This window comes from Schistocerca cancellata, chromosome 5 (assembly GCF_023864275.1).
Source record: "Schistocerca cancellata isolate TAMUIC-IGC-003103 chromosome 5, iqSchCanc2.1, whole genome shotgun sequence".
In the NCBI taxonomy this organism is placed as follows: domain Eukaryota; kingdom Metazoa; phylum Arthropoda; class Insecta; order Orthoptera; family Acrididae; genus Schistocerca; species Schistocerca cancellata.
The window spans coordinates 624,489,982-624,508,869 of record NC_064630.1 but is presented as its reverse complement, the minus strand read 5'-3'; the positions used below and the strand labels follow the sequence as shown (position 1 = coordinate 624,508,869).

Below are 18,888 nucleotides of genomic sequence, written 5' to 3'. Positions count from 1 at the left end.
TGCTCCAAGAGCTCCACAGAGGTGTCAGCATTCGCCTTCTGTCGGCCTGTGGAGTCCAGGGCAGAAAAACAGTTGGTAGTGCGCACCAGCGACACAGAGGTAGGCCAGGCGAGGTTATCATGTGTCGACACCATTGAAGAGAAGAAGACAGTTTCCATTTGTTTGACTTCTTGGAGCCTTTCTGGTTGGCAGAGGAAGACTCAGATGTTTGTTGGCTGGAGGGATTAAGGAAATCTTTGTGGGAGTATTCCTCCTGTCCTTTCCAGCCTTCGATTGTGCAGCAGGTGACTTCGCCCAATAAGGTGGAAGTTTGGTGGCTTGTTGCACAGCTGGAGGAAAAGAAGGGGACACTACCATGACGCTGCACAATTTCACAACCGCAGTGCTACATTTGAGGTTGCAAGTCTGTGTGGTCATGTCCTTCATGGAGCAAGATGTAGCAAGAACAGTACTGTAGGTGCCAGATGGTACTACACAGGGTTTCTGACAAGCCAACAACTTGTGAGCGACCAGGTAAGGCACTTTTTCCTTCACCCATATCTTCTGGACGCCTCACTCACCGAGATCTCAGGTGGTGGCGGTATGGTTACCATTGCAATTGATACAGCGGAGAGAAAGAGGCAGAGCATCCCTATCATAGGTTACACATTTGGCTGGGTGTCGATACGACTCTCGAGTGTGGTTGCAACGGCTAGCAGCACATCGGATTCAGAATGTATAGTCGTATTGTGATAACCTCCTAGCCTGCTTTGATCTTTGACAGAAGAACCACTCTATCAAAAGTGAGAAAAAGAGTGTGTGTGGGCACTAAGGATGCATCTATTTTTTTCATCACCCGATGGACTGCAATGACATCCTGATCAGAGAGTACGTTTGGATTTCTGTCTCAGTCAGACCATCGAGCAGCCTAGTGTAAATAACACCATGGAAAGAATTCAGCATTTGATGGGCCTCAACACAAACAGTATAGCCGTGGAGAAGTGAAGCTGCAAGCAGTTGTTGTGTTTGAGAATCAGTAGTAGTCTCCAAAAGCAAAGTGCTATTTCATAAGCAAGAGCAGGATTTCACAGGGCCAGCAACTGCATCAACACCTTTCTGAATAATAAACAGATTTACTGTAGCAGCAAAGGACTGATATCTACAGTACAAGAAACCACGAGGAACTGTGGTGCAGCTGGGAGGGTCTCTGAATCATTAGTGTCATTCCATTTAGGTATGGTAGACATAGACAGCGAGAAAGACGTTTGGCTCATTGCGAGAAAATTCCCCATGATTGCCAGTGTGTCCAGTTGCGCGCTCTTTCCAACTGGGGGCTCCCTCTGAAGGGGGTGCATCCATTTTAGGTAAACGGAAATGAGTGTTTGGCATCATTGGCCGGGATGCCCCTTAAGGGGCAGGTCCGGTCACCTTGGTGCACGTCTAATTACATTCGATGCCACACTGGGCGACTTGCATGCCAGATGGGGATGAAATGATGATGAAGACAACACAACACCCAGTCCCTGAGCGGAGAAAATCCCCGACCCAGCCAGGAATCGAACCTGGGCCCCTTAGGACAGCAGTCAGTCATGCTGACCACTCAGCTTTCAGCCAGATATCCATCTTAGGTGATTGTTCACATCTCCCGAACCCCTGACAGAGGGGCCAATCGGCAATTTAGGAAGATAGCAGCTCAGGCAAACACCCTTCCCTGGGCCTGGCATTTACCAGGGGGTATATGGGAACCCTAACTGTCAAGCCAGGTCTGGAAATTACGTGTTACACAGTCACCTGTTAAGTGTCAGACGCATGGGCTGGCCTTCACAGTGCGCAGGCAAAGAGAAGAAAAAGAGGAACCTCAAACACCGAAACGGAGGACGGATAGGAGAAGGGGAATGGAAAAAAATAAAGAAGGAAGAAAAGACAATGGAGAGACGGTTCTGGTATTGGTGACTGAATATGCACAGCACATTTCCAATAACATTCCAGACATGTTCTCCAAGGGATGGGAAATAGAATAGCAAGAGGACAGACATGCAGCATGAAAAGGAAAAGATTCTGCAAAGGCAGGGGCCCTGTGGTAGCCAAGCATGAATCCACCAAAGAGCGGCGAGCCTCCTGGTGTGTGTGTGTGTGTGTGTGTGTGTTTTAATCTATTACATGGAATCAGCACAGTAAGATAGGTTGATGTGAAGATGTGACAGAATGGCAGAGACTATCCTGTTGGGATGTGCCATGACTACACCATGAATGGTGTTGCCCAATTTGTTGGTGTATCATTGCAGGATGTCAAATATGTCTTCTAGGAATGATATACGACCCAGCCATGTAACACGTTGTAAGGACAGTGGTCATAAAATTACCCTAACAGAGAAGGACTGGAGATGAGTGTTACGACCTGACAATTACAATTGGATTCAAACATGACAGGAATTCAACCTTAAGCAGTCTGAGAGAACAATGTGTAGGGAACTGCATGTCACAGTCAATTAAAAATGCCATTGCTAACAGCAGCATATAAAGCTGCATGTCTGCAATGAACCAAACACCACTGGAAAATAGCTGACTGTAGGTCTATAGTGTGGTCTGATACATCACGACCGTTTTCAAATGACGCAAGCCATCAAGTGCAATGACAGCCAAATGAGGCATTTAACCTGCAGTGTGCGGAGGTTATAGTTCAGGGAAGAGGTGGTTTTTGGGATGTTTTTGTATTTTGACTTCGGCCCACTCACTGAGGTTATCATTAATGTGAAACAGGGTATTTCTTTCAACAGCCTACGTGAACAAATGATGCTCTTTCTTCTATATTTTCATGATGAATATGTTGTGTGCATTTCCAACTTTCAACACAACAAAGGCTGTGTCTACAGGGCTGCACACATACATTCCTGGTTTGATGAAAACTCAGGCCCCATATCATACCAATTATTTAATATAAGTCCCATAGAAACCATCTGGGACAATTTAGAACAGTGAGTGAAACACAACAATCAATATCCCCACAATGTGGGACTTAATCATCAATGCTGAGCATAGCATACCTGAAGAAACTTGTGGACACTCTTTCTTGACAAACTGAAATTATTAGACAGCTCATACCAAAGTTATTTTACATCTGGGGGTAGCACGATGTTCTAATTTTCACGCTCCTCCAGAATTTTCAAGCTCATATATACCACTGAGAAGAAAGCCAATTATGGAGAGCAGTTCATCAGTTTATATAACACAAGAGTTATTGAAAAGTATACACACAAAGTATAGAAACTACACTCCTGGAAATGGAAAAAAGAACACATTGACACCGGTGTGTCAGACCCACCATACTTGCTCCGGACACTGCGAGAGGGCTGTACAAGCAATGATCACACGCACGGCACAGCGGACACACCAGGAACCGCGGTGTTGGCTGTCGAATGGTGCTAGCTGCGCAGCATTTGTGCACCGCCGCCGTCAGTGTCAGCCAGTTTGCCGTGGCATACGGAGCTCCATCGCAGTCTTTAACACTGGTAGCATGCCGCGACAGCGTGGACGTGAACCGTATGTGCAAGTGACGGACTTTGAGCGAGGGCGTATAGTGGGCATGCGGGAGGCCGGGTGGACGTACCGCCGAATTGCTCAACATGTGGGGCGTGAGGTCTCCACAGTACATCGATGTTGTCGCCAGTGGTCGGCGGAAGGTGCACGTGCCCATCGACCTGGGACCGGACCGCAGCGACGCACGGATGCACACCAAGACTGTAGGATCCTACGCAGTGCCGTAGGGGACCGCACCGCCACTTCCCAGCAAATGAGGGACACTGTTGCTCCTGGGGTATCGGCGAGGACCATTCGCAACCGTCTCCATGAAGCTGGGCTACAGTCCCGCACACCGTTAGGCCGTCTTCCGCTCACGCCCCAACATCGTGCAGCCCGCCTCCAGTGGTGTCGCGACAGGCGTGAATGGAGGGACGAATGGAGACGTGTTGTCTTCAGCGATGAGAGTCGCTTCTGCCTTGGTGCCAATGATGGTCGTATGCGTGTTTGGCGCCGTGCAGGTGAGCGCCACAATCAGGACTGCATACGACCGAGGCACACAGGGCCAACACCCGGCATCATAGTGTGGGGAGCGATCTCCTACACTGGCCGTACACCACTGGTGATCGTCGAGGGGACACTGAATAGTGCACGGTACATCCAAACCGTCATCGAACCCATCGTTCTACCATTCCTAGACCGGCAAGGGAACTTGCTGTTCCAACAGGACAATGCACGTCCGCATGTATCCCGTGCCACCCAACGTGCTCTAGAAGGTGTAAGTCAACTACCCTGGCCAGCAAGATCTCCGGATCTGTCCCCCATTGAGCATGTTTGGGACTGGATGAAGCGTCGTCTCACGCGGTCTGCATGTCCAGCACGAACGCTGGTCCAACTGAGGCGCCAGGTGGAAATGGCATGGCAAGCCGTTCCACAGGACTACATCCAGCATCTCTACGATCGTCTCCATGGGAGAATAGCAGCCTGCATTGCTGCGAAAGGTGGATATACACTGTACTAGTGCCGACATTGTGCATGCTCTGTTGCCTGTGTCTATGTGCCTGTGGTTCTGTCAGTGTGATCATGTGATGTATCTGACCCCAGGAATGTGTCAATAAAGTTTCCCCTTCCTGGGACAATGAATTCACGGTGTTCTTATTTCAATTTCCAGGAGTGTATATACTTTTGTATTAAGTTGATGAATGTTGGGGACACATTTTCTTATTATTTTTTCCATATAACCACCATCAATGTCAATACACCACTTCTGGAATACTATAACCTGCAGCAGACTTTTTGCTACAGTATTACTTCAATTTGGGAAATAATTTGGTATGAGAATTGAAATGTATGCTGGATGCATTCTAAGTTCCCCGACAATTTTATTGACGATCTTCAGTTAGCATTTTCAACATCAGCACTATATATCATATATTGATCATCCCATTAAGAATAGTTATTGATTGTACTTCACAATGTTCATGGAAATGATACGTCATTTAACATTTAGTGGTTAAATTTTTGCTAAACTATTCTGGCTATTTTTCGGAAATTGTGAAAAAACTAGCACTAATCCTCTCTCTCATCACTAACACCACCACTCCTTCCCTCTGGAAAATTATAGTATCATTTTGTTACTTTTAATCTGTTTATATAATTTTGAACAAATGAGATAACTGAGATATACAGCAAGTGGGCTCATACTAGGTAGAGAGAGAAAGAGAGAGAAAAAATTCAAAATTAGTGCAATTTTCTGAGTTATTATGTGTCTCTTTGAGGCCTCATCTTTCATCTACAAAGGAGTCCTTCCTCATTTTTGTTTGTTGAATATTTAGACAGATATTTATTTGGCAAATAAATAAATTTGGAAAATATTTTAGAAAACAGATATCTACAGTGGAGTAATCTGTTATATTGAACATATAACTCTTTGGATAATAATAGTTTTTACTCTCCAATGATTATTATTATTATTCTTTTCTCTTCTGGATACAAGTGCCTTTCTAATCTTTTGAATATTACCTGTGATGTCAAAATTTCCCATTTAATTGCTTAAAGTGTGACTAATGGTCTGAAACAAAAAATATTACTACAGTTATTTAGTGATCCGTTTTTTTAAATATGTGTTGCTGTTGTTGTTGTGGTCTTCAGTCCTGAGACTGGTTTGATGCAGTTCTCCATGTTAATCTATCCTGTGCAAGCTTCTTCAGGTCCCAGTACTTACTGCCCCACATCCTTCAGAATCTGCTTAGTGTATTCATCTCTTGGTCTCCCTCTATGATTTTTACCCTCCACGCTGCCCTCCAACGCTAAATTGGTGATCCCTTGATGCCTCAGACTCCTCTTCTCCCCAATTCTATTCAGTACTTCATCATTAGTTATGTGATCTACCCATCTAATCATCAGCATTCTTCTGTAGCACCACATTTCGAAAGCTTCTATTCTCTTCTTGTCCAAACTATTTATTGTCCATGTTTCACTTCCATACATGGCTACACTCCATACAAATACTTTCAGAAACAACTTCCTCACACTTAAATCTATACTCGATGTTAACATGTTTCTCATCTTCAGAAACGCTCTCCTTGCCATTGCCAGTCTACATTTTATATCTTCTCTACTTCGACCATCATCAGTTATTTTGCTCCCCAAACAGCAAAACTCCTTCACTACTTTAAGTGTCTCATTTCCTAATCTAATTCCCTCAGCATCACCCGACTTAATTCGACCACATTCCATTATCCTCATTTTGCTTTGTTGATGTTCATCTTATATCCTCCTTTCAAGACACTGTCCACTCCGTTCAACTGCTCTTCCAAGTCCTTTGCTGTCTCTGATAGAATTACAATGTCATCGGCGAACCTCAAAGTTTTTATTTCTTCTCCATGGATTTTAATAGCTACTCCGAATTTTTCTTTTGTTTCCTTTACTGCTTGCTCAATATACAGAATGAATAACATCGGGGATAGCCTACAACCCTGTCTCACTCCCTTCCAAACCACTGCTTCCCTTTCATGTCCCTCAACTCTTATAACTACCATCCGGTTTCTGTAAAAATTGTAAATAGCCTTCCTCTCCCTGTATTTTACCCCTGCCACATTTAGAATTTGAAAGAGAGTATTCCAGTCAACATTGCCAAAAGCTTTCTCTAAGCCTACAAATGCTAGAAATGTAGGTTTGCCTTTCCTTAATCTTTCTTCTAAGATAAGTCGTAAGGTCTGTATTGCATCACGTGTTCCAACATTTCTACGGAATCCAAACTGATCTTCCCCGAGGTCGTCTTCTACCGGTTTTTCCATTCGTCTGTAAAGAATTCGCGCTAGTATTTTGCATCTGTGACTTATTAAACTGATAATTCGGTAATTTTCACATCTGTCAACACCTGCTTTCTTTGGGATTGGAATTATTATATTCTTCTTGACGTCTGAGGGTATTTCGCCTGTCTCATACGGAATGTTGTCTACTCCCAGATAGTAGAGTTTTGTCAGGACTGGCTCTCCCAAGGCCGTCAGTAGTTCTAATGGAATGTTGTCTACTCCCGGGGCCTTGTTTCGACTCAGGTCTTTCAGTGCTCTGTCAAACTATTCACGCAGTATCGAATCTCCCATTTCATCTTCATCTACATCCTCTTCCATTTCCATAGTATTGTCCTGAAGTACATCGCCCTTGTATAGACCTTCTATATACTCCTTCCACCTTTCTGCTTTCCCTTCTTTGCTTAGAACTGGGTTTCCATCTGAGCTCTTGATGTTCATACAAGTGGTTCTCTTTTCTCCAAAGGTCTCTTTAATTTTCCTGTAGGCTGTATCTATCTTACCCCTAGTGAGATAAGCCTCTACATCCTTACATTTGTCCTCTAGCCATCCCTGCTTAGCCATTTTGCACTTCCTGTCGATTTCATTTTTGAGACGTCTGTATTCCTTTTTGCCTGCTTCATTTACTGCATTTTTATATTTCCTCCTTTCATCAATTAAGTTCAATATTTCTTCTGTTACCCAAGGAGTTCTACTAGCCCTCATCTTTTTACCTACTTGATCCTCTGCTGCCTTCACTACTTCATCCCTCAGAGCTACCCATTCTTCTTCTACTGTATTTCTTTCCCCCATTCCTGCCATTTGTTCCCTTACACTCTCCCTGAAACTCTGTACAACCTCTGGTTCTTTCAGTTTATCCAGGTCCCATCTCCTTAAATTCCCACCTTTTTGCAGTTTCTTCAGTTTTAATCTACAGTTCATAACCAATAGATTGTGGTCAGAATCCACATCTGCCCCTGGAAATGTCTTACAATGTAAAACCTGGTTCCTAAATCTCTGTCTTACCATTATATAATGTATCTGATACCTTTTAGTATCTCCAGGATTCTTCCATGTATACAACCTTCTTTCATGATTCTTGAACCAAGTGTTAGCTATGATTAAGTTATGCTCTGTGCAAAACTCTACCAGGAGACTTCCTCTTTCATTTCTTAGCCGCAATCCATATTCACCTACTATGTTTCCTTCTCTCCCTTTTCCTACTCTCGAATTCCAGTCACCCATGACTATTAAATTTTCATCTCCCTTCACTACCTGAATAATTTCTTTTATCTCATCATACATTTCTTCAATTTCTTCATCATCTGCAGAGCTAGTTGGCATATAAACTTGTACTACTGTAGTAGGCGTGGGCTTTGTTTCTATCTTGGCCACAATAATGCGTTCACTATGCTGTTTGTAGTAGCTTACCCACAAACCTATTTTTTATTCATTATTAAACCTACTCCTGCATTACCCCTATTTGATTTTGTGTTTATAATCTTGTATTCACCTGACCAAAAGTCTTGTTTCTCCTGCCACCGAACTTCGCTAATGCCCACTATATCTAACTTTAACCGATCCATTTCCCTTTTTAAATTTTCTAATCTACCTGCCCGGTTGAGGGATCTGATGTTCCACGCTCCGATCCGTAGAATGCCAGTTTTCTTTTTCCTGATAACGACGTCCTCTTGAGTAGTCCCCGCCCGGAGATCCGAATGGGGGACTATTTTACCTCCGGAATATTTTACCCAAGAGGACGCCATCATCATTTATCCATACAGTAAAGCTGCATGCCCTCGGGAAAAATTACGGCCGTAGTTTCCCCTTGCTTTCAGCCGTTCGCAGTACCAGCACAGCAAGGCCGTTTTGGTTAATGTTGCAAGGCCAGGTCAGTCAATCATCCAGACTGTTGCCCCTGCAACTACTGAAAAGGCTGCTGCCCCTCTTCAGGAACCACACATTTGTCTGGCCTCTCAACAGATACCCCTCCGTTGTGGTTGCACCTACGGTACGGCCATCTGTATCGCTGAGGCACGCAAGCCTCCCCACCAACGGCAAGGTCCATCGTTCATGGGGAAGTTTTAATATGTACTGTTTATCAACAACACAGGCTTTGGTGAGGTAGTCATAACTATTTTTTATAAATGTGAATTTTGATACACAAACATTTGTTATTAAATGGTTGCTGACTATCATCATATTCTCACAGAGCTGAGGGGAAAAAAAGGAGGAAGTCCAGAGACTTCAATCATTTGTAGGACTTATGTTGAACAGCTCTGTGAAAGCTGTGCAATGGTAGTGGATCTGGAAACTCACAAATTACAGTTATTTTGGAAGTGGATACACCAAAAATTCAGTTAACCCATATTAATTGTGCAGTCTCTGCTGAATTACATCAACAAATCTGTGACTTAAATAAAATTTCTGATAATACACACTACAAACTAAAATTTGGTCCTGACATTACACATTCCATATCTTATTCTTCACATAAACCGAATAAATAAGTATTTAAATGTGCAGTGCTGTGTACTTTGGTATTTCCCATTATGTATTTCACATAATTTTTCTCAACAATGTACTGTACTGTAATATGGCAACAACAGCCCAATCGCTTGCATGCTGCTTGTGTGTCACTTCCACAGTGTAAGAGGCAATGGTGGGGGAAGAGAGAGGTTGGTCACTGGACTACACACAGCTCCTGACTTGCAACAATCCAGAGAGCTATCTGTCCCTGTTTGTGAACAATGAATGTGTTTTTCTCCTTTCACTCCATCACTCAAAATATAGCACCAAAGACAGAAATGAGCTCATAACACTCTGATGCTAAAACAAAAGCAGCAAATGCTATATATGGTCAAATGGTGCAGTGAAGACTAAAACACAGGTTGCAGGACACTTTCAGATCCTGAAGTCTATTCTCTTATCAATAATTAGTTCAAGACAGAAAACAGAGGCAAGTCTGGCAACCTGTTCATTCAGTGGCAATAAAAGCAGATGAGGCTAGCCAAATGTGAAGTAGAAGAGGATTTGCTGTCTGAATGGTTCCAACACATGTGTTGACAGCAAATTCTGTTGTCCAGCTCCAGGCTTCCAGAAAAGGCCCATGATAATGCCCAGAAAAGGGGAACTTCTGAGTTTGTGTGTTCTGAGGGCTAGATATGGCATTTTCAGAAGAAGCTTAAAATCAGTTTTGTCTGTGTCTGTGGGGAGGCTCAGAATAAACAAGGAAGATGCCGATGAGTGGGTCTGGGAATTTTAATCCCATCTCTCTCATATCTAACATCCAAGAGACGTGTTTAATATGGATGAGACTGGCTATAAACTGATGTCTGGAAAAACACTACATATCAATGGTGAAAAATGTGATGGAGGAAAATGCAGCAAGGAGAGACTGACGATGACCTTGTGTTTTAATTCAGATGATTCTGAAAAGCTGAAACCATTACAAATTGGAAAATACAAAAATCCACATGATTTTACAAATGTCAACCTATTCAATGTGCCATGTCACTGCGAGACTAACAATAAAGCTTGGATGGCCAAATCCCTCTTCTGTAGCTGGCTTTTCAAGGTTCAACAACAAATGACTTTGACAACTTTGAACCACTGCTTGTCACATCAGTTTGATGACCTGTTACTTCCAAACACAGAAGCTGCCTTCTTACCAGTGAACACCATGAGCCATCTGCAGCCATTGGATCAAGGAACATTTATGTAATTACTAAAACTATTTAAGGTTGCCATCAGTGCAATAAAACTAAAAGAAACAGTTTCACATTGGAAAGTACTGCGATCTACCCACAACATATCTGCTGTTTGGGATGAAGCTACAACAGACACCATAACTAACTCTTTTAAGAAATCCTAGACAGTTGTAGTACTACTGACAACGCAAAAACCACAAATGAGGAGAAAAATCTAACCTTTATCAACCATTCAAACACAGTATTTGATGTTACTGTTTGCAGATCCTTCATCTTTATTTATTTCACACAATACTGATAAACACACCTACAATTGAAACAACAGATTTGAGAGAAAGGTACTGAAAAACTGTAGGTGTGAGGGCAAGATAGCTTGAGTCAGTAAGAGCACTGACCAAGAAATGTGAGGTGCTGGGTTCAAGTCAAGTCCATCAATAGTTTTAATATGTCTATTTTCATACATAGAATTTATATATCATATCATAAAGGTCCCAGCAAAAGCACACAAGCCTGAAGAAAACAAGCTACAATGAATGGACTCCTGGAATAGTATTGTTTATACAAATTGCCTTTACATCCATTGTTCATCTTGATTGTTGTTGCTAAACCCACAGCAGTCACCATACATCAAACATCTGTATACTTCATGCAATTCTCTCTCTCTCTTTTTCCTATTTCTATGTGAAAATCATTCACAGTTAATTTCAATTAATTTTTTCCAAATCATTTTCCCTTACCTTTCTTCCTTTCTTGAATTTTCTCTCTCTCTCTCTCTCTCTCATGTAAGCAATTCAGTGACAGCTAATTTTGCCTCCCTTAGGCTTTATTAAGCTACATCATACCAAAAATTATGTTATGCTTACAGCTAATCATGACCCTATGAGCACAGTGTGGGAAAGAATAAAATGTGATGGTGTTCCTGGTAAGAGTGAAGCACAACCAAATTCATCACGTTCCTTAAAATCCCATCAAGAAGTAGAACCTTCAGTGACGTGCAATCATGTCACAGAATACACTAGCAAAAGGTACAAAAAATCATGGAAATTTAATCTATATACTGTATTAACAATAAACTTTTACAATATTGCTTAGTGCTATTAATGCTTATGCCAGTTAAATTTAAGTCAGCTAGAAAGAAAGTAACATTTGAAGCCATACATTCAGCCTCACATATCCACAGAACAAGCAGGTGTTGTTGGAGCAAAAGGAACTTGTGAACGGATGCTCAAAACATAACAAATAATTGAGAAATCGTGAGAGTGAGTTCTGTGTTCCTGTCTTCATCTGCTTCAGTGACTGTAGGGAAGCCTTTGACTGTGTTGTGTGGGAAGAGTTGTGGCAGCTGATTGCTGAGTTCAATATCCCACAACATTTGACAGCACTGATCAGAATTCTATACAATAATCACCTCACAGCTGCGTAGACAAATGCTGGCACATCTGATTTCTTCAGTGTATCAAAAGGCATCAGATAGGGTTATGTTCTATCTCCCAGACTGTACAACATCTATGCGTAACATTTCATTAGAAATGCTCTTGTTGTTTGGACTTAAGTCATCTCAATTGGTGATAGAATTATTTACAACCTCTGATTTGCTAATGACACAATGCTTTTAGCCAGTGTCGAAGATGAACTTGCTGAGCTATTAACATAAGTAATGGAAATTGGTCTATCATTTGGATTGGACCTCAATCTCAGTAAGTCCAAACTCATGATAGTTGATCGAGGAGTATAGGTTCAACTCAGAGGTCAATTAAAGGAACTGGAAGTCATGCATTCTTTCATCTATCTTGGGTCAACCATCTGTGACACGGGAAGCTGTGAAGATAAGAAGACAGATAATGCTAGGGTGAGTGGCTACAAAGTTCACCAAGACCTGATGGAACAGAACAATAATGACCACCACAAAGGTCTGGCTTGTTAAAACACCCATGTTTTCCGTCTTCTTTTATTGTTGCAAGACATGGACCCTTAAAGGCAGAGACAAACAGTGCATCAATGTATTTGAGCTTTGGTGCTTGCGGAGGATGCTGCGTAGAAAATGGACTGAAAGAAGAACAAATGTGTACATTATTGAACAATCCAATTTCTTGGTGCATCTTTCTTCTTGTGTCAACCAAAAAATTCTCCATTTCTTTGGCCATACTGTCAGAAGAGATGGAGAAAACCTGGAACAAATAATCACGGAAGAGAAGATCGAGGGCAAGAGAATAAGAGGAAGAGAGCGGACAAGTGGACTGATGAAATCACGATCTTGTGTCTACCTCTTCAGCAAGTTCTAAGAGAAGCTGGTAACCATCCAGGATGCAGACACTCGATTCATGGGTCACGAAGCTCAGCAAAGAGCACAACAACTTGTGGTGGTGGTGGTGGTGGTGGTGGTGGTGGTGGTGGTGATGATGACGATGATGATATTTGGATTTACCACTGATAATTAAGGCATCATGTATAATCATACAGATTGAATGTAAGTATTTCTGGTTGTGGAGTTCTAAAACAAATGGGATTATATGTAAAGCTAGTCTACCATTGTTACAAGGTACAAGTGTCTCAGCATCTCACATTTTCCCATGTCAAGATGTGTTTGCAATGAGTTCACATCTACTGAAATACATTTCTACAGAAGAATATAATGCATGAAATAAAGATTTTTAATTACAGATTATCATAAGCAAAATAGGTAGCAGAGAATGTGTTTGAAATTCTGTAAGTGTGTTCCCTAATACATGCATCAAAAAAAGTTTTGTATCACCTTGGTTCCAAAAGTTCTGGAACCTGTACAGCAAATTGGAATAGAGATCAATATAAACATCATTTACACCCTTTTTACTGCTCATGAAAACAACACATTGCATGTTGTACCACCACACAGCGAGACTTTCAGAGGTGATGTTCCATATTGCTGTACACGCCGGTACCTCTAATATCCGGTAGCATGTCCTCTTGCATTGATGCATGCCTGTATTCCTCGTGGCATACTATCCACAAGTTCATCAAGGCACTGTTCGTCCAGACTGTCCCACTCCTTAACGGCGATTTGGCGTAGATCCCCCAGAGTGATTAGCGTGTCACGTCAACCATAAACAGCCCTTTCCAATCTATCCCAGGCATGTTCAATAGGGTTCATGTCTGGAGAACATGCTGGCCACTCTAGTTGAGCAATGTCATTATCCTGAAGGAAATCATTCACAAGATGTGCACAATGGGGGTGTGAATTGTCATCCATGAAGACGAATGCCTCACCAATACGCTGCCGATATCGTACAGCCGTTACAGCGCCTTCCATGACCGCCAGCGGCGTACTTCAGTCTCACATAATGCCACCCCAAAACATCAGGGAACCTCTACCTTGCTGCACTCACTGGACATTGCGTCTAAGGCATTCAGAGTGACTGGGTTACCTCCAAACATGTCTCCGATGACTGTCTGATTGAAGGCATATGCGACACTTCCATTTGGCGTGTTGTTGGGCCCATCTGTACCGCGCTGCATGGTGTCGTGGTTACAAAGATGGACCTAGCCACGGCCGTTGGGAGTGAAGTTGCGCATCATGCAGCCTATTGCGCACAGTCTGAGTCGTAACACGATGTCCTGTGGCTGCACGAAAAGCATTATTTAACATGGTGGCGTAGCTGTCAGGGTTCCTCCGAGCCATAATTGGTAGGTAGTGATTATCCACTGCAATAGTAGTCCTTGGGCAGCCTGAGTGAGGCATGTCATCAACAGTTCCTGTCTCTCCGTATCTCCTCCATGTCCGAACAACATAACTGTGATTCACTCGGATACGCCTGGACACTTCCCTTGTTGAGAGCCCTTCCTGGCACAAAGTAACAATGTGGACACAATCGAACCGCAGTATTGACCGTCTGGGCGTGGTTGAACTATAGGCAACATGAGCCGTGTAACTCCTTCCTGATGGAATGACGAACTGATCAGCTGTTGGACCCCCTCGTGTAATAGGCGCTGTTCATGCATAGTTGTTTACATCTTTGGGCTCTCTGAACAGTTAAAGGGACTGTGTCTGTGATACAATATTCACAGTCAATATCTATCTTCAGGAGTTCTGGGAACTGGGGAAATGCAAATTTTTTTTTGACGCGTGTATTACTCAAAACATTTAATACTGAAAACATAGATATGATTATCTTCCTGCATGATTATTTGAGAAAGACCCTCAAGTAGATATATTACAAATAACTGCATACACTATGAAGGCACTGAGAACAGAACTCTCCAGGAAAGAGGAAAGGAACTAGCAGCAACAAAATACACTATCATAACAAAGCTTGAGACAACAAACAGATGATTCAAAAAAGTTAGAATTATGCTTACTGAATACTTCAATAATGGATGCAGTGTACCCTTCAATGAAAAAATATTCTGTAGAGCCGAATAAACTGTCACTATACTGCTTAGTGCTGTTCATCCTTATGACAGTTAAATTTAAACAAATAAATTAGAAACACATTGCTACTCTGAAAAAAAAGTGCTGCCTCCTTAAAAAAGGGAAAATCTAGGGTCGAATAACAATATCCTTTTATATTACTGCTGCCTCCTTAGGTTAAACAGCTGCTATTGATGTCCTATAGATAGCCTGTTATTTACTTTATTCCAACTGATTTTTTAAACAGAGATCTGCATCAATAAATACTGAGATCTGTTGAAAACAAATTACTGCTTGTTGTGCAGCTTTTAAAATTACTGAATACCTTAATACCAGAGTGCACAATTCCAGTGTGAACACTAGACAAACCCTATTATGAAGTAAATGTATTGGAAAATTAGTACAAAAATTCCAAGAAAGGCTCCTACGAGACATACAGTTATCTACTTTGCACAATATTCTTACAGTTCACTCAAAATAAGCCAACACACCTGTCCTTACGTCAACACAATGAGAAATGCTTCTAAGGGCAAACACACTGAACTAAGCTTCTTGATTGGTTTATCTACATGTTGACTCCATTTAACATACTAACCAACTGGACCTCAAGTAATTTTGCAGTGTTTCATTTAGTGTGTGACCATTAATGTCTCCTTGTGACAACAGGGCATTCTTGTTTGAAATGAAGTATTGTGATTGTTTTTGAGATTAAGACTTTAAACTAATGGCTGTGAACCACTTTTATGCCTATTCAGCTACCATCTACAGCTAAATATATATTCTACAAATCACTGTGAACGTCAAAGGGGATGCAACATCATACTGATAAGTGGACTCATACTAACAACTTCTTAGTAATTTGAGTAGATTTTGTACTCACTGAAATATCATCATATACTGTCTCAACAAGTGAAATTTCATTTCATTTCATCCTCCCCTTCAGGGTGCTCTGTGCTTCACTTTTTTTGTCAGCCAGTGTAGGTCTGTAATCAGAGGTGGTTTACTTATTCTGTTTTATAGATGAGTGGTACTACAGCAGATTTAAGCCTGTCTGGGAATAAGCCTTGTGTCACTGATTACGAAGTTCACTTAAGGTTAGTCATATTATGTCAGCACAAGATTTTAATACTATGCTAGAAATACCATTATAATCAGCTACTTTTTAGAGACCTGTAAAATTTTGGAATACCTGTAAGGGTTGTATCTCTGAAGTTAACGTCCATTCAAGGTGCTGTATATCTGTATTTGGTTGTTTATTAGTGAGTGCAGTGTTTACTGTTGCATTGGTGTACAACTATCACAAATGTTACTTCTGATGTAAAATGAAAAATGTGCAACTCATCAGTGGATTTTGACACATCATAAACAGTTATCTGGCCTATTTTAATCTATTATATATATTGGCATAGTTGTAAAGCTTGCAAATGAGTTACACTTTTTTCATTTTTCATATGACATTCACCTCTGTAGTAATTATGTCTTTGACTGCTACGGCTGTGCTTAACTCTTATTAGAGACACCATTATGTTTCTCTTATGCTGTGTCAATCATAACATGCTGCCAGCATCACATAATTAATGTGTGATGTGATATCATAATGTCCAAGGGCTGAATTTAGCTAATCACAAATTATGAAAAATGTGTTATTTAAAAAAAAATCTTACATAGAAAAATTACTGTTTTGGAACAACTTATACCACCATTCATTTACCAAAACGTAGAGGGGGATACACAGTTAATGAACAAACATGCCCTAGCTTTTTTCCAATAAATATAGGCACAAATGCATGTAGCTTAAAAAATCTAAAATTTTTCTTCAAACAGGAAGTTACTGACAACACAACACTATTTAAAAATAAGAGCTTACTTGAGGAAATCTCCATTTGTAGGTTTCATAACTATGCAACATGAATGCTGTGATGCACGTACAAATGGGTACGGAATCCTGCACAGAAGGAAAAAGAAAAATTTTACATGAGAGAATAATAACAAGCACTGCTTTCAAATAAAGTTTTACTTTAGAAGTATGCTCTTAAGCACCTCAATAGCATGAACATCCACAAAAATATTTCAACATGTTTTTCATTTCTCAAACAATACAGTTTTTCACAAGTGACTGATACTTCTTAGAGAAATACATGTTTGTTACTAAAATTTATGTTTTCATATCTTTCATGGCTGTGTCTTTGTGCATTACAAAACACTTGTAAACAAAGCAAGTCTTTGCAGAATTAAATGATTGTTAAGTAATTTGTTAAAATCATACCTTGACAATACTTCTTTACAAATCTACAAAAAAAAAAGACTGAAACAGCTATTAACAAAATGGGCAGTAATTAACATATAACACGATCAGTAGTTGTATCACACTTCATTGTAGCATGCTCAACCCCCACCCCCCCTCCCCGGCCACTATATAGGAAAAATATCCAAATTTCCATACAAAAATTATCTGTGTTCTTCCAGTAAAGAACTCTGATAATCCCTCCAGTGAAAGTAATATACATTCACTCCTTTTTCAACACTACCACCACAGTGCTATTTCAATTTCCTCCTTTGTGGAACATTTGAAGAAAGAATCAAGTGTTTCTAATTTCCTTTTGCTGCAGTTTATTCCGGTCACCATTTCATAAAAAAAGAATAAGGAGACTTTCATGCCAAAGGAAGCTTTAAGATTTTTAGGCATTTGAAAGAAATCCTGTTACAATATTTGGAAGATTTTGTGTATGTCCTTTTGAAAATCACAGCACTTTTAATATGGTAAAAGTTTTTGTGGCTCTCAGATATACATGGTTATTCTAAATCATGGACCGATTTTCAAAACTCCATATTTATTGAAGTACAAACCAAAATGAGCAAGCTTTATACCAATGAAAAGAGAAAGTTTTAAAGTTTTTTTCATAATGTTTGATGTCAATTTAATAAATTGTAATTAATTAGTTTTTAATAATTATTTAATAATCAGAAATGTGATAAATGTTCAATGCGGCCTCTGTTGGCTGCATGGCAACATCTGCGCGGTAGCCAAACTTGTCCCAGACACGCAAAAGCATATCTACTGTTATTGTGTGCACGACAGCAGTGATTCGGTTCCGCAGATCGTTCAGAGTGGTTAGTAGAGGCAGGACATAAACAGATTCCTGCACATAACACCATAAGGAATAGTCGCATGGTGTGAGATCAGGAGACCTCGGTGGCCAGAAGTGCAGAGCGAGGTCCTCAAGTCCTCTGCAACTGATCCAGCACTGAGGAAGGGAGTCATTCAAAAAGCCTCGTACATCATGGTGCCAATGGGTGGGAGCTCCATCCTGCTGAAGAATGAAGTCCTGGGGAATCTTCCATAACTTGAGGGAACAACCATTGTTCCAACATGTCCAGGTACTTGATCGTTGAGTCTCTTCCGTGTTGCAATGATGAATGTGTATTTTTCAAACACCACAAGCGAACATTGAGTCTGTTGACATTTCCACTTTAAGGTGGAACGTCACTTTATCGCTAGAAATTACATGCTGTAGAAATGCGTTATCCTTCATCTTTGCTAGCACATAACCACAAAATGCGAGATGCTTCCCTTTGTCATTGGGGTTGAAAGCCTGAACAAGTTGTAATTGGTAGGGCTCGTACAGCAAACACCGTCTAAGAACTTTCCATACAATGGAAAGAGTGAAAATCTCATTCTGGAAACATCCCCCACGCTGTGGCTAAGCCATGTCTCCGCTATATCCTTTCTTTCAGGAGTGCTAGTTCTGCAAGGTTCGCAGGAGAGCTTCTGTAAAGTTTGGAAGGTAGGAGACGAGATACTGGCAGAAGTAAAGCTGTGAGTACCGGGCGTGAGTCGTGCTTTGGTAGCTCAGATGATAGAGCACTTGCCCGCGAAAGGCAAAGGTCCCGAGTTTGAGTCTCGGTCGGGCACACAGTTTTAATCTGCCAGGAAGTTTCATACATCAGGTTATTAACAGTTCAGAAATTCTTCACCAGAGTAGAACAAGTTGTCAAGCAGATATGA

The 18,888-nt window shown here is 41.2% G+C and overlaps 1 protein-coding gene across 4 annotated transcripts in view; it reads right to left on the bottom strand.

Moving 5' to 3' along the window:
- LOC126187444 (MKRN2 opposite strand protein) overlaps positions 1 to 18,888 on the bottom strand; it is a 115,080-nt gene that overhangs the window by 29,191 nt on the left and 67,001 nt on the right. For all 4 annotated transcript variants that reach the window (XM_049928528.1, XM_049928524.1, XM_049928527.1 and 1 more), the window contains one exon: positions 16,750 to 16,827. In XM_049928528.1, the coding sequence (XP_049784485.1) occupies positions 16,750 to 16,827 (78 nt within the window). The remainder of the gene's footprint in view (positions 1 to 16,749; positions 16,828 to 18,888) is intronic.